Source organism: Anopheles arabiensis, chromosome 3 (genome assembly GCF_016920715.1).
Source record: "Anopheles arabiensis isolate DONGOLA chromosome 3, AaraD3, whole genome shotgun sequence".
NCBI classification, from domain to species: domain Eukaryota; kingdom Metazoa; phylum Arthropoda; class Insecta; order Diptera; family Culicidae; genus Anopheles; species Anopheles arabiensis.
The window spans coordinates 87,719,175-87,735,553 of record NC_053518.1 but is presented as its reverse complement, the minus strand read 5'-3'; the positions used below and the strand labels follow the sequence as shown (position 1 = coordinate 87,735,553).

At 42.7% G+C, this 16,379-nt stretch overlaps 1 protein-coding gene across 6 annotated transcripts in view; it reads right to left on the bottom strand.

Annotated features, from left to right (window-relative positions):
• The window catches only part of LOC120901826 (ankyrin repeat and ELMO domain-containing protein D), a 67,997-nt gene that overhangs the window by 34,436 nt on the left and 17,182 nt on the right, over positions 1 to 16,379 (bottom strand). For 5 of the 6 annotated variants that reach the window (XM_040310122.1, XM_040310121.1, XM_040310123.1 and 2 more), the window contains exon 3: positions 1,753 to 1,791. The exons of the other annotated variant lie outside the window; for it this stretch is intronic. In XM_040310122.1, the coding sequence (XP_040166056.1) occupies positions 1,753 to 1,791 (39 nt within the window). The remainder of the gene's footprint in view (positions 1 to 1,752; positions 1,792 to 16,379) is intronic. 6 annotated transcript variants of the gene reach the window in all.

Here is a 16,379-nt window from a genome sequence, read left to right as displayed (position 1 = left end):
TCCGGTTGCGGCCGAAGTAGCGAACGACGGTGCTCAAGAAAATCCATCTCGCTAGAGTATGCTCGTCAGACACGGGCACGAGAACATCAATGCCCGAGTTGATGCCAATTAGTATTCACCAGCCGCCAACTGCGCCCGATCCAAAGGCGATGTGTCAGTAGGGATGAAATCTGCAAACGCCGGATCCGAACGTCACGAGCCCGTGAAACGTAATCTAAATATTGCAGGCAGAAGGTCAAGACGGCGGTTGGCGGTTTGTTGGAGCGGCGCGGCAACCTCTACCCTAATCAGAGCAGTTTTTCGTTTGGCAACTTTTAAATAAGATCAGTATAGCCAACAGTTGGTGGGGTGATGATTCGGCATTACTGTTCATGGTGGTGGTGTTGGAAATCCCAACTCACGTACAAGTTCCCAGCGGAATGAGAGAAGAAACCGAACCCATGCTCAGTGGCGTTTCACCGTGGGAAGGACTTTTGCTATCCGCAGAACGTACGAACACCGACTGCAGAATAGAAAAAAAGGAATAGAATCGATTCTTGTCCTATGGGGAAATATTGAGAAAGGTAGTGGCATTTTGTTTGCAAAATATTCTTTTTTTTTCACTCCTAGGGTGAAATGAGTGCAAATAGAATCAACAGTGTTTTTGAACGTGTTTGAAATTGAAGCGATTAATTAACCCCGAACGAATTGCTTATGCTCCATTGTACGAATTAAATCAACAGCAGCTTCCCTTGGAAATGTGGCTAGTTGATGATAACTTAAAATTTAAAAAAATACAGCCGGTCTCCGAGTTACACGTTTAATGGGAATCGAAAACGGCCGCAAAATGCCGCGTATCTCGAATTACTGCGTAAGTCAAATCTCGTGATTTCCACCAAAAATAACACTAATTTTCGTATAATTTTGCAAGTAAAGGGTGGTTTTAGTGACTGACTGAATATAACAATTTAAACCTTTAGAAATTTCAACATTCGATCAAAAGAGAAATTATGTGGAATTTTACAATTGATGTGTCAAATTAGTGCAATTTTGCTCAAAGAACCGTCAACCGTTATCAATAATATAAATTTTACTATAATAAAAATTACTTAGGCACAATGTTTGAAAGGGTTTGATCGTCAATTTTACTCGGTGATCAGGTCAGTTAGTCGGTCAATCTCAGAAATAAATTTATATAAATCACATCAAAGTCAGTGAAATGCAAAAAATATCTAATTTGGAAGAAACAACTATGTAATTTTAAACATTTAAACTTTTAAAACTGTTGACAATGCATACTGTCGTTAGGAAACGTTTTGTGGAATTTTCCCAAGCTGGCAGGTCCGCAAAAACTTGAAAACTTAAAGAAAATATGACATTTTCATGACATTTAAACAGTACGCCCAAACGATAGAATTTGCCGAGGGCAAGAAATAGAAAGCAACATATCATATCAAGACCGCCGAGAAGCAGTACTGACGTCATTGTGAACGAAATGTCATCATTTGTGTTTTCTGTTTTTGCAAAATGGCCAACCACGGCCACCACCAGGCACCAGCAGCACGTTTGTATCGTTGCACAGTTTCTTCGTGCACAATTAAGCATACGGAAAAGGCAGTGCAACTTAAAATAAAACAACCCGTGTACTATCGCAACACAACTATTGTTTCTCCCCCCCCCCATCGTATACTACAACCATTTTAAACTACACTATAAAGAAACGGAAGAGAGAAAGCAAAAACAAAAAGATGAATTATTGGTGCAACTTTGTACCTGTTTTCTTGATGTCACTGACGATAATAAAGCGCTTTCCTAATTATTTTTAATTTCGTGGGGAAACGTAGCAGCAGCACCACCACCACCAGCAAGCAAGCGTGGAAGAAGCCGCACGGGCAACAGATGCGTACGCGAGCGATAGTTGCGTCGTGTTTGGTTTGTTTGCAAGCAGGGATAATTAAGCGCACATTGCACAATTCATTTCGTGCAACAAATTCAATGTCACCATGGGTGGACGAGCGGACGCAGGCAGCGTTTTGTTGGCCGGACCATTTCCATTGCACGGCGGAAGTCGTAAACGAGCAGGATGATAGGTTTTAGAACACAAACACACACACACACACACACAGCCGGATATAAATGATCATGAAATGTTATTGCGTGTGCGTAGCGAGTTGTTATTGGAAAGCGTGGCGCCATAAAATGGAAGCGGTGGCGGAAAGCAGACATTTGATTTGATTTCCATCGGCGGAATCGAGCGAGCGCGCGAGCGTTTTTTTTGTTTTTTTTGTTTGTTTGTGTGTACGCATGTAGAGCATCCGGGAAGCAGTCGAAACAGTGCACAAGCACCAACAGCGAGAGAAAAGAGAGAGAGAGAGAGAGAAAAAGAGAAAAAGGGAGAAAAAATACAGATTCATTAATTTATTTAGTTTTATGTATATTGGATCTACACAATCGACATCTACCGAATGGAATGGCAACGGGAACGACAAACCGTCAAATAACTACGAACAACTGTCATTGTCAAAACTAGAGCAATGTGGGGACAATCTATTGGGGGATAGAACAACACTACGATGGATTGGAAGAAAGGGCAAACATCGAATAGACAGTTTAACGAACGTTTAACAGTAAACATGGGCGTTACGATCGAAGTGTGTGCAGTGACCCTTCGCTAGATCGATCTAGTAGACGCTAGCCTAACTAAGGTTTGCTCAATATCATGCAGCATTCTAAATCGAGAAGTTTTGAAGCCCTTGGGGACCGCTTTCAAGGTCTAAACGGGGTTTCGGGCTAGCTTGTATGCTGTATTGTATCCGTTACTTCACTACAAACTAAAACACACACACTATGACACTTCTACGACGTCAGCTGAGTGGCACGCGGGAACGAAACAATAAAAATGTAATGAGCTTCTGTGTCCGACAGTGTCCCCCCGGGGGTTATGAGGGAGATCCAACGAGCCGTAGCTCGAGTACAAAGAACCTTGCCATTGTTGGCCGGGACGAATAGCGGGCAGCACTCCCTTCTCATTGGCATTACCCCCGGGGGAGCGATCTTGAACTTACAAATTGTTTAGCGCCCCGAAAGAACCCTACCCCACCCCTTTCCCAGCTCCCCAAGGATGCAGCCTCTGCTGCGGAACAACACGAGCATCTTGAAGAGAAAATGAGACAGCAGCTAAGAAAGAACGATGCTGACGAGTGAGTGTGCAACGAGTGCCAAGTTTTGTGCAATGAGAAAGTCTGACGGGATAAAACATTTTTGGCATAGTTTTATGGCCGGCATATTATTATTGTTCTACCCCGTCCGGCGAGGGGAGGGAATGGTGGAGGAATGGGGTGGAATTACTGTAGTACTTTCTTCGTCGCTTCGTTCCCTGTCTCATTTATCTTTTCTGCTCGCTTAAATGCTGCAGTGGATGATACACGAAACGATTGTTTTCGCTCTGTAATGAACTGGCACTCTAGACTTGTTGCCATGGCATCGGAAGGAGGAGGGGGGCATTGGGGCTGCGGGGTTTGTTCGTTTGCACAAAACTATTCAACTGGCAGCCAGTCAAAGTGCTCTCTGTTGGTGGGTAGTTAGCATCACTTCATTAAAATTACCGCCGTTATGGCATGATTGACACTTCCCTTTCATGCAGGGTGATAATAATAGTTGTAAAGGTTAGAAAAGACCAACTTAAATTGAAACTGAAATTAAAATGCACTCATTGTATATCCAGTGAAACAAAAAGCAACAAAATAAAAGTGTTTGATTTGTGGTTTGTGTCATGAATGAAAACTACCAGGCGTCTCCATCGGATTATGGAATCAACCATCTATAATTATGCACTGCTATAATATTTTAATTTTAACCTTACGTAATAAATTCATAAACAGTTAATATAACTGATTGACTTTTTTCGTACACTGTTTGGGGTAGCAAATCGAAAAAAATACGATTGAATGTGAGTGAATTACATAAAATAAACTTTTTTTTTTAATTTAAGGCAATACCAAACTACATATTCAACTGTTACATTGTGAAACATACATGAACTGTAACAATGTCAAATATTGTATTTCCTTTGATAAAAATATGTTGTTATGTTTAATATAATTAAGAATAAAGCATTTTGCTGAAAATACGTGCAAAAGAATGGAGGAATCGAAAAATGTGTTGAAAGTTGTGGAATCGATTCCGGATAGTGGGTCCGGAATCAGTTTCTGAAATCGGTTCTGGAATCGACTCCGGAATCAGTTTCTGGAATCGGTTCGGGAATCAACTCTCAAATCAGATTCAGCACCGCAATGAGAATCGGCACCGAAATCGTCTCAGGAATCGGTCAGAATCGGTCGTCTTCGGAATCAAATTGGATTTTGGTATCTCAATGAGAATGAGGAATGAGTGTTTGGTTCCTATGCAGCTACGATTGTATAGTCGCCAAGAAACTTGTAAATTTACTTGTTAAATATCCATTCTCATGAAGATTCCGGTACTGATTTCGTTTCTAAAACTGCTAAGCAACTCTGAATTTCTATTACGAATCTGATTGCGATTTCCGGGCCGCAATTCAGCCGTACGATTGCGATTTAGCCGTACGAATGAACGTGTTTATTTGTATTTCTATATTTTATCCATCGTACTTTTTATCTGAGCTTAAACATATTGTACGGAATTCCAGAAGAAAACATTTAAATTCCTCACTAACCAAGAGTTATATCCTCCAGGGCACCAAAAAAACGAAGCGAAAAATATATCTTCTTTTGGTAGAAAACAAAGCATGACGATGGGCAGCCGCAGTTGGGTAATGTAATTTACAGTCGTCCCACGCGGTGCACGCAGACCCTGGGTGGTTTGTTTCGCTACTGGACAAATTGTCTTTAAAAAAAAATCCAAATAACACTACAAATAGGGTGATAGATGGGGGCAACGAAAATCCGATTATCGTATGGCGCTTCTTTTTTTATTCATACCGCACTTCGCGCGAAGGCAACAAACTTGAGAAACAAATTAAATTTAAGCAAACAGCCTACAAACACTTCATTAGGTTTTGCCGGCCATTGGAGTGGGGGAGGGCAGAAAATGTATTTTTCCTATCTCATCGCAACAATGCGTAAAGAAAAGGGAGAAAATGAATAACCTAAACGTCTTCCATGAAAAGCATCACCATTTTTCACCTCCATCAGTGTACACCTTGGCACCGCAGTGGGTACTTGGGAGGCACGGCACGGTGACAAAATGAAGGTTTTTTTCTTCTCTCTTTTTGGTCTTTTTGGTTGGCTGCTATTGTGTGCCGACACTCCCGACTCCCGGCTCGTTTTAATCTTGGCAAGTATCTCATCTTTTTCCTCGGCAACAACGGGCAGGCATGAGTTTAGATTCACGTTCAAGGTTGTGTGTGGTGGTGCGTGATTTTCGGTTCTTTTTTTTGTTCGCACATCAGCATGGCGAACGCCATTGTCACGCCCCTTCGGGCCAGTTTACCGCCTTCCAGCGCGTGTGCTTGGAAAATCATTAAAACTGATATTTTATAGACGGTCGTAAATTGTGTCCCCCCCTTGGAGAGCAGGGGCTGTCGTGATCAAAAATCTGCTGCTTGATTTTTTGTACGTTGAGGTTAGTTGGAGTTGAGAAAAAATACACACATACACACATTGCTGGTCAGTGGAGAGTAGCGATCACATTTTGGATGATGGTGCCGATAATGTTGAAGCGTTAAGGCACATCAACAATAGGAACCATCCTAAACGTAACATTCACAACACTTTGCACCAAATTTTCTCCATTTTTTATGCGAAATAGAGGGCACATAGTGTGTGAGCGGCAACCAACAACGTGACGGTAGCAAACACGCGAAACACGCGGCACACAAAAGAAAGGAAAGATACAAAAAAAAGTATTTTATTCGATTATGAATCGACAATTCCGTTCGATTGCAAGACATGCATGGAGCAGCAAACGGTGCAAGCGGTTAGCGGCAATCGGAAAGCGCTTTTATTTCACCTTTACAAAAGCTTGTGTCCTACAGCACGTGGGACGGTTGGTCATGATGACAATATTTCCCCCATCCTTATCGATCCAACATCAACCATTCACCTTCAATGCATGCTTGCAGGCGTGTTTTGGGGAAGCGAATGGATGTATTTTTCATCGACAAAAACACTGCCACTGCTGCTAACATTTTGTTACGGCCAATTGAGCAGAAGCTTCATCAACTTCCGCGTTCGAGTGACAAAACAAAATGCATTCCTGCACTTCCCGCAGCCGCCCCGTTTTTGTAACAGGCACACACGGGTTGTGACAGCCGGAAACAGCCACATCAAAGCTGCTCTGTCAAAGCAAACGTGCTTTTATGTGCACGCTGCTCATGGCGTCGAACGAAACGGTCAACGGGCTTCTATCGAGCCATGAGCCATTCCGTTGTTTATTGGGGCAACTGATACTGCCGGGCGAACTTTATCGTCGCTCTTGAGCCGGCATGAAATGGTAAGCTCACTCGGTGTACTGGTGGAGTGCTGTTTTTCACTCTTCTTCGTATGCCTCCGGTTGCTGCGCTGAAGCGTGCGGGAAAATTTCTTCTTCTGGCCAAAGTTTTCACTTGATGCTAACCGACTGCCCATGGACGGAAGTAAAACTAACTTCTTTGACTCCCAGCTTTGCTGTTACTGCCCCATTGTTTGAGTGTGTGTGTGTGTCTGTTAGCAGCATGATTTATGTGTGTGAAAACTTTTCGATCAAAGCGGACGGGACAGAGTTGTAATGCAGTGAAGGAAACGAGTGAAGCAAATGTTACTTTTTGTAAGCCTGGCAACTTAAGCAAAAGACATATGTTGACGATGTTTTTGGAGCAAAAATTTAATCGCACACTAAAACCATACAAGACAACGGAAGAAATTCAAAGAAAAAGATGTTCCATTTCCTTTTTGTAGCTCTACAATGCACATTTCATTTAATGCGAAAACAAAAACAGAGCGTTAATTTGCAATGCTGGCTGGGAGAATCGTTTACGCTTTACGTAAATTGTGCCATTTAAAATCAGCTGACTCTAACGACCGACTAGCAAAAAACGATGCTACGATGCTTTCCCGTGCCCGGTGCATCCTCTATGCAAGTATGCTTCCCTCCGGAAAGTGAACCCGCGCACACCGGGGTACGGGCAGCCGGCTTCCTCTGCACAGGAAAACAAAAAACAAAAACTCCCCGGTCGAGACCGGCGAGCAGAACGAAACACGGAACAAGCGTTCCTTCCTGCCTGCGAGCCTAAAATATCCGCAATGCGTCAGACGCGAGCCGGGTCGGTGAAAATGGCACCGAGACCGGGGCCAACGGACCCCGACGACGACGAGCCCGGGCGAGCGTGCGTATGTAGGTGTGTGTGTGGTGAGAGCAACCCCCACCACACAGACAAGGGCTCCAGTTTTTGGCGGTTAAAATGGCAACGGCATTCCAGCGTCAGGTGCGGTGGATGCGAGTGTGGATCTCCGCGTGAGAAAGGGTGGGCAGCAGCTGGGATGAAACGATGAGCGAGCGTACACTGCCGTGAGCAAGAGAGTCCGAGATGATTTTCACACGGTGCGGCGAACAAATCGTTCTCGCACCCGGGGTTCGCTGTCAGTGTGAAGGAGCGCAAAACAGGCGTAGTGCAGGTGGTTTGTTATGTGAGTGGAAAAACTCTCATGGAAGCTGTCGGGGAGAGTGAGAGAGCGCACGTGAATTGTGTAGGAGGTTGAACGGAGAAAGTACAGGAATAGAGGAGAAGGATACAAAAAAAAAATTACACGGATGATCCCACACAAGACGATCCTCAAACAGTTTGAAACACACGCCGTGTTTGGGTGCCACGCTTCGGATTCGGAAAAGCGTGGGAAAGAAAAAGTCATAAATTTGATTATAAATATGTATGCACCGGGGGTGCTTCTATTTTTTTTGCTGTGCTGCCCATGATGAGGATGAAATGTGTGTAGCGAATGGAAACAAAGGCTGAAACCTCAGAGCACCGGTATGGTTGGTATGTGGAGCAAGCCTTTGGGTCCCATATGGATATGAAACGCTCAGCAGCACGTATTCGTTGTGTGTTGTGGCGGAAGGAAGATGTTTGCTACCGTACATGGTGTTGCGGCACTGGTGGGATGATGCTGGAATCTTTGAAACGATGATTGAAGGATCCGTTTGACAGATGAGTGAGCACAACAATGAGGGAGCGGTATGATTGGGAAAAGGAAAGCGAGACAGACGAACGATTGTAGTACATCCTTGTACCAAACGATGGAAGGTTCTTTGAAGTTTCATACCGGAGACAGCCCTAGTATGGTTGTGATGGAATGAGGATTAATTTCCTCTAAAGACGCTGATGTGCAAGATCCAATTTTCTTCCCTCAAATAATCAAATCAGCTTTACTTTTTACACGTTTTTTTTATTGAAGTCGCTTACTTTTGGGTATGAAAATGTAATGCGCGTCACATCGCCGTATTTTGCGAGCATTATTCTCATCAAATCACTCAAATGTACCTTACCGTACGGCCAGACGAGGTGAAATATAAAGCGAAATGAACCGAAAGGGTTGGGAATGATATAACATCTGCTTTCGATAATCACTAAAAACGATAATCTTCTTCAGTGGAACATTCGCAAATTGGAAGAAATGATAAACTGTTGACTGAAAATTAACGAAATACTTGAAATTGAAATAATTTAATAGATTTAGCTGCGTTATTGTTCACGTTACTTGTTTACATTGCACATTTAATTTAAAAATGATATTTTTTTGGCAAAAACGTTCAAAACTTTTTAAATAAACAGAAAAATCCAGAAATGTTCCCGCAACATGTTCATAGACCGGGTACTTGGGGAATTTGGGATGCCAAATCGCATATGTAGCTTACAGAATGTTCGCCTTAGGGAGACATTCATCTTGAAGAGACATATAATGTATCGAATGCGATGATTCTACAAAAAATTTTGGAATTTGGAACACTAAAATCAAAACTAAATTTTCGTTACATACGCTTTATTTTAATAGCGTAGGTAGAAATTTCTTCTTTTCTTTTTTATTAGAGATTAGAATTAGTTCAGATTCATTAGAATTTTATTAGAATAAGTTCAGATACTTAAAATATCTATAGAATAAGTTCACGTTTAGTTCAGCTCAGTAATTGTGAAGAGACTTAACACACACGTTTATGTAACTAACTGAGTTTTAGCTTTATCTTCTTCTTCTTCTTTGGCACAACCACCGCTGTCGGTCAAGGTCTGCCTGTACCCACTAGTGAAGTGAGCTTGGCTTTCAGTGACTTATTGTTACCATAGCAGGATAGCCAGTCCTACGTATGTATGGGGACGCGGTCTATTCGGGACTTGAACCCCTGACGGGCATGTTGTTACGTCGTACGAGTTGACGACTGTACCATCAGACCGGCCCAATCTAGCTTTATATGTACAGTTTATTAAGCAATACGTATATCGAACGTAATATCGTTAAATTTAAATCAAGCTAACACCTTACTTTCTACCTGTGGAATTGTCCCTTCTTCACCATAGAAATCTATACATCTACACTCCATCGTCAGGCTAGCAATAACGCAACGTGATTGCGTAGAAAATAAAACCACAACGTTTTGCGTTTTGAGCACTTTGCTTCTTGTTATAGCAAAAATCCCGTCCTTTTTTTCTGCTCTCGCCTCTTCAAAACAATGTCACGCAAATGAGGTGCCTAATTTATTCAGCAGAAATAACACTGCGGTTCCATTAGCAGTGACCCCTAACAGAGCCATTCGCGATGGTCATTGGAGGCAGTCGTTTAGCAGTTCCAGTGTAACGTTTATTTCGCCTTTTCGGCGCTCCCATTCCACTTTAATCATAACGCATACCAAAGCTACAACAGTAACCGTGTGCAGTGTGGTGAGGTTTAAAACAGAATCTAATTAGGACATCCATCGAGTCAACGAGTCAACGAGCCATAATGCGACGTTCGTGGGGACGAACAAAAAATAGGAAATGCAGGAAATGAACCGGACGGTGGCGATACTGATTCGCATCGCTCGCAGAATATCGCTTTACCCGTGCTGTAAATGGAATTTTGTTTTCTGAAACATAGCGCAGCAAAAAGAAGCACTCACTGTACACGCTCTAATTTGCAAGACGGGGATCGTGGGACATTAGGCAAATTGGTTTTGTCTCGCCATCGCCAGCTGTCTTTGGCCACTTTCTAATCGTAATAATTCCGTCCCCGTGCACAATCTTGACGAACGGTGATGGCAATGATAATCTAAAGCGAATTCCGCTTGGGTAATGAACCTGAGCAGCTGATAAGCAAATCCTAGAGCCGCGTGAGCGTTTTCGCAGTTAATTATGCATGCAAAGCGCTAAAGAAATGGGTGTTTCCTTTTTTGCCTTCTTTCGATAAGCTCATCTCATCGCTATGGTAGATCCGAGGCGCGCAAAAGCTGTCATCATTATTCATCATCAAAAGTGAGCGTGTATTAAATAATGCGAAAATGAAAGAAAAATCAGTTTTGCCAGTTGTTTTCAGACTAATGGCTGAAGAGCAGGATTTTCAATGTAGCTACCATCATGTTTCAATTTGCCGCAGAGAAAGTGACATTATTCATCGGTTTCAATTTCAGCCCGAGCTGCTAGAGTGCATGATTTATTTAAACCTATGCCAGAAACATCCATTCTAAGCAGCGGCAAAATACTTTATCCAGTGGCGCAAGCGGCAGCAGGATAAATCGCTTCAATGCTAGAACCTGACAAATATCTTCATTAAGTACAATAATTCAACCCGGCTCGTTACGTTTATCATCAAACCACAGTACGCTCAAGGTCGGTTAAAAAAAACACATTTCTCCACCCCAAAACGTTCTTGCTCAAGCGTAAACACACACACACGGATGCCCCACACAAAATCGAAGCTTCGAAACAAATGTATTCCAAGCGCCAGCAGCCCAATCGTTAGAGGGTTTTGAAAATAATAAAGACAAGAAATATGACTTTGCGTTGGCAGGAAGTGCGATGGTTTCGACCGAAATTTCGCGCTCTTTCGCTCCGGAGTGTGGTACAATGTTTGATGATTTTGGCAACTCTGGGCAAATTGTGTACGGTGCAGTGCCCGCGAGTCGTTTCCGGTCACGATTACCGTTGACTTGGGCTGGCCAGGGCAAGGCAATAAGCTTGGCAAAGAAAGCAATTATCGTGATTAATAGTTATAAGAAGGAGCAACACAATAACGATCGTTTGATGAGGCGAAGTACTGTGCTGTGCACCATGTGGCGGGAATTATCGATGAAGAATGTTAATCCGTACAGTTTGCGGTTTGTTTAGTGTCGCAATGTTGCAATTAGGGTTGGATTTTGCGGAGCGGGTCGGTTCCGTGAAGTTATGGGAAAAACGAAGTTTTCGTCGGAATCAATTCCGACTAGCTACAAAGTTGTCTGAAATCGGTTCCGGTAGGTCCGGAATCAGTTTCCAAAATCGATTCCAGCATCGGCTCGGGAATCGGAATCGGCTCTGGAATCTAAATCGGCTCTTGAATTGGAATCGGCTTCGGAATTGGTTCCGGAATGCGCACCGGAACTGGCTCCAGAATCGGTTCCGGAATCGAAATAAGTTCCGGAATGGGAATCAGTTCCGGAATTGAAATTGACTCCGAAATCAGAATCGGCTTCGAATTGGAGTCGGTTTCGACATATCTATATGACAAGGCGGTTGGGTCCAATGATGGTATGATTTTATAACTGGCAAGAATCAATTTTTTTTGTAAACGATCCATTCTTTCGCTTCTTAATCCTCGTATTTCAATTCAAAAACTGATTGTTATTCCGAAAAAAGTTCAATTTCGATTTCTGGAGTCAATCATGATTCCGGTATCGGGGCAAATTGCGATTCCAAGGTCGATTCCGATTCTGGAGCTCATTCCGATCCCGGAATCGGCTTCGAGAACGACTCCGGAACTGGAATCGATTCCAGCATCGGAAACGGCTCCGGAATTTCGAGAACGGAATCGGAAGCGGATAGGTCCGATTTCAAGCTCCCACCACTAAGTTCCGTGAGTGAAGTACGTGTTGTTTCGATGTTCGATTGATCCTTATGATAGCATGTTACTTAATGTGATGTATAAAATATTTTTATTATTGGAAAATTGAGTTACGATCTACATTCGATTTCTATTAATTCCTCCTCAGTTTTTGCGACAACATTGTTTGAGTAGAGATTCATGTCGGTCCAGAAAAATTCGATGGAAGGACCTGGGATATGTTGGACCGCTTCGCGGACTAAGGTTTCACATTGAAATTCCACATAAATTCGCCTGAAATTATCGTATTGAGTTTTGACATCATTGCTTGCCACGGTGAAACCAGTGGACGCGATTTCTGCTACCTAATATGTTTCATGTTTCCCAGGAACTATTTCACTGTTTGGTTGCATCGATCTCCCAGTCAAGCGAACGCAGCAATGTAGTCACACATGTCCCTCAGTCTTTCAACTTCCTTTGGCACTTCAAGTCGCTCAGATTCGTCGGCCATTCGGAACCGAGCTTTCTTTCGATGCTCTGATTGTTGTCTAATAATGCTAAGATATTGTATATGTCGGTACAGGCTCATACGATGTCCACAAACTGCCTCACAGAGTCAGTTTTAGTCGCTATGGAGTACCGTACTTTGATCGCGCACCCTTCTAAATGAAGTTGTTTCACTTTTTAGCCTTCACGGCCTAAATTGATAGAGGTATCAAATTTTGTCTACCGACTCATGGGATACTAAACCCATGGGAAGAGAAACCCATGACAAATCAACAGTTTTGTCCATTTTTTTTAAATACAAACGTTATTGAAGAATGCATATTGCCACTGATACTGACAGTAATAGTAGAATGACCAAGAATCTTCTAATTTTGTCCATTACTGTTATGTTACGATCAATAGAAACATCCAAACAGGCTTTTCGTTTCATTTATCATCGATGATGTCAAACATAATTTTGAGTCAATTTTTGTTGATTGAAAGAATAGCTGCTAATCAAAATCAATCATACTAACAGTATGCCGTCTTTCTCGAAATCTCCTGTTCATTGGTAACGAAGAAAATGGGATGAAAAAAAAATGCGCGCAAAACAAGTACCCGACTGGGAAAAGCCGAACGACTTCCACCGGTGAAAACAAACGGCCAAGCCAACCGAGCGTATCACACATCGCTTCTTATCGAGGACCTCCTGCTGTTGGGCCCTACATTGGTTACCAGCGAAACATAAAAGTGGTTCCGTTGCGTGTGTTACTTTTGCCGAAAGCTTCGAAATGTGTATCCTGTGAAATACTGCCAAGGATCTGCGATGTTGAAACAAAAAAAAGGAAAAAAAACTCAACCGAAAGAACCAATAACCGTTCTCGTTTGTTCGTTCCATTTGGGACCATTTATGATGCTTAGGGCGTCGTGGCCGGCCGTGGGTTCGGGTTTGGAAAATGGTTGAGTGATTTTTCGTACCACCCCTCCCCCTCAGGGAGCTTACACAGCCCGTGGAACCCATCATTACTTATTGCCGGGGCGTTTCTGAAAGCCACCGTCACCGTCGTCAGCAGAATGCAGTGCTTCATCATGATTTTCTGCCAATGGTTTTCGGTGCCGTTGTCGTTGTTGCCTTTGCTTATCTGCGAACACGGGATGGCGAAATAAAAAGCGATGCCAGCGGCAGTTTCCCTTCGGTGGGAGCGTGTTCACAATCTTACGGGTGCCTTCGTTGTGGGTGAGAAATTATGCTTTTATAACCAAGTCGGAGCAGCTCATGGACTGACGGTTGAGAAGCTAAAGTAAGCTTTTGGTGCGCGACAGAAGCAATGGAAATAAAATTAACTAATAATAGGACGGTTTTATTGAAAGCGAAGGTTCGTCGTCTCTGCCTTTGATCTGGTAAGTAGACAGTTTTTGCTGTGGAATTTCATCACAGTTGGAAGAACCGTACGTTTGATTTGACAAAAGAAAGTTCCATTATTTGAGGATTATTCCAACTCAACAATCTCCATTTGTGCTGCAACAATTTATCTGTTTCGATTCGTATCCTGCTCGATTTGTTTCTTTTGCTCGAAATGAGTCGAATCGATAGAATCGAACTTCTTGATCGCTTTGGGACAACCCCAGGAGAGATGCTTAAACTTTCCTCAGGGGCAGCTTATTTTCATTCAAAAGAGGGTTTGGGCATTGATGCTTTTCCCCCCAAGGGGAGTACCATGGTTTGCAGTGTTATCTTTTTCACCCGAAGCACCAATTCGCCTATTTGTCAGGGATAAAATGATTTTCAAAATTATGCAAACTGTGCTTGAAAATGTTTATACTTTTATACGAAACGTTTGAACTGTGTTTAAATTTTGGTTTCAAAAAAGCACGCTTGTGATTGTTCATTTTCCTAGAAACAGGCGGTTCATTGCACACAAACAGTGACAAGCCAAATCAAACAAACAGCCAAAGAAGCTCTGTTCTGTCTCCGAATTCCGCGAAACCGTCCAACCGAACAAGCGAACCACGCTTTGATTTGGGGCCACAGGAAAACACATCAATCACATCGTATGACACAGTCTTAAGCAGCCGGTTTTGTGGTGGTTGCAGAGATTGGAACATACACAAGCATTGAAGCGTTTCATCATTCAAGTGACGGTGAAATCAAAACAAAAACAGTCGAGTCATCTTGTCGAGTTATGGCGTTCGGTTGGATAAATTGTGGTTCAATTATGTCAGCGAGTTTTCAGCAAAAGGGAGGCAGCAAGTGAATGCATCCGAGGCTAAATGAAACATAGTTGTATGCGACTAATTTTGTCTCTCGCCAACAACTAATGCACAAACAGTGACTGGCGCTGCGCCCGCCCCAAAAGTGGCTATTGAAAATGCATCACCAAGGAGAGAGAGAGAGAGACAGCGAGTGGGAGAAATAAGTGAAAAACTTTAAAAGTACATTGATTGCTTTTGCACAAACGCTGCTCGTGGGGAATTGGCTGTTTGCGAGACGGTTTGATGAAATATGTCCCCTAATGGAGTGAGTCTGTGGGTGGCAATACAAATGGATGTACAGAGAGCAGTGTACAAAGCTTCTTCAAGGAATGTTTTCCAGCTGCTGCCAGCCAGAGTGTGTCATACATTGGATTAGATATTGAACGGCAAGTGTTTTCAACTTCGGCATCACCAGCTTGCCAAGAGACAAGTTTAGCCAACGGTACGTGCCAACATCAACGTGGCCCAGCAGTGACCGACCGCTGATAAGAATTTGATGAAATAAAACTCTCCCACACTGCTTGCTTCCCACCAAAGCACACACCTGCGGTCGGTGTACTTAAGAGCGGTTGTATGTATGTGCGTGTGTGTGTGTTGAGGCAGTCTTTTAATCGATTTGCTCGACACGTTCTCCCGGTCGGATGTTGACAAAATTTTCCATTTCCGTTGGTGCTTTCATGCTTTCAGGTGGAGTAGGTTTAGTCGTTTTGAAAACGACTGGTATGCAATAAAACCGAAAATAGAACTGCTGAGCAGGGCTACCTTTTATGCTAGCGCTGCGGTACACTTCAAGCACTTTAGAGTGAACCACACGAAACAAGGGAAGGGTTAAGTTTGTGGTTTTCCAGCTCGTGTATTCATTTTTTTTGCTTTTACTTGTGAGAATAGACCGCTTGGATAGCTCAGCATTTTATGGTGAAACAAAATTGTGTTTTTACATTCTTTTAATCTGTCAAAATGTCGGAAGGAAATGGTAACTCGTAGACTTTGTAATAGTAAATAATATTCTCCTAGTGAAGTGTTTGTTACCAAAGTATAGCATAGAAGTTTGGCGTAGTATGACGAATTTTTCTCGTAATTGAAAGAAATAAGTCAACCGAGTATGCGCGGGATAAGGCTTAATATATAGGAAGCAAATTTCCTGAGAAAAAAATCTGTCTATAAATTCCATAATACATAAAAAATATTTTTAAAACAGTAGGTTGGAATTTAAAAAAATGAACAAAATTTTTCGATGTTTGATTAAGCTGCACTAACGAAACGTTAATTACACTTTCATCAATAGTATCCCACTACAATAATAGTAAGTAGACAACATTTGATACCTCTATCAGTCGAACTCTAACCGCGATGGCCAAACAAGTGAAGCAACTTCGTTCAGGAGCGTGCGCGATCAAAGAACGGCACCCCGTAGCTTCTAAAACGGACTCCGTGAGGCAGTTTGTGGACATTATTAGACAACGATCAGAGCATCGAAAGAAAGCTCGGTTCCAAATGGCCTTGAGCAACTTAAGGTACCAAAGAAAGCTGAAAATGAAGATTGAGGGACAAGTGACTGCATTGCTGTGATCGCTTGGCCGGGAGTGTCGATGCAACCGCCCAAACAGTGAAATAGTACCTGGGCAACAACGCCTTCGCAGCGACAAGCAATGACATCAAAACTCA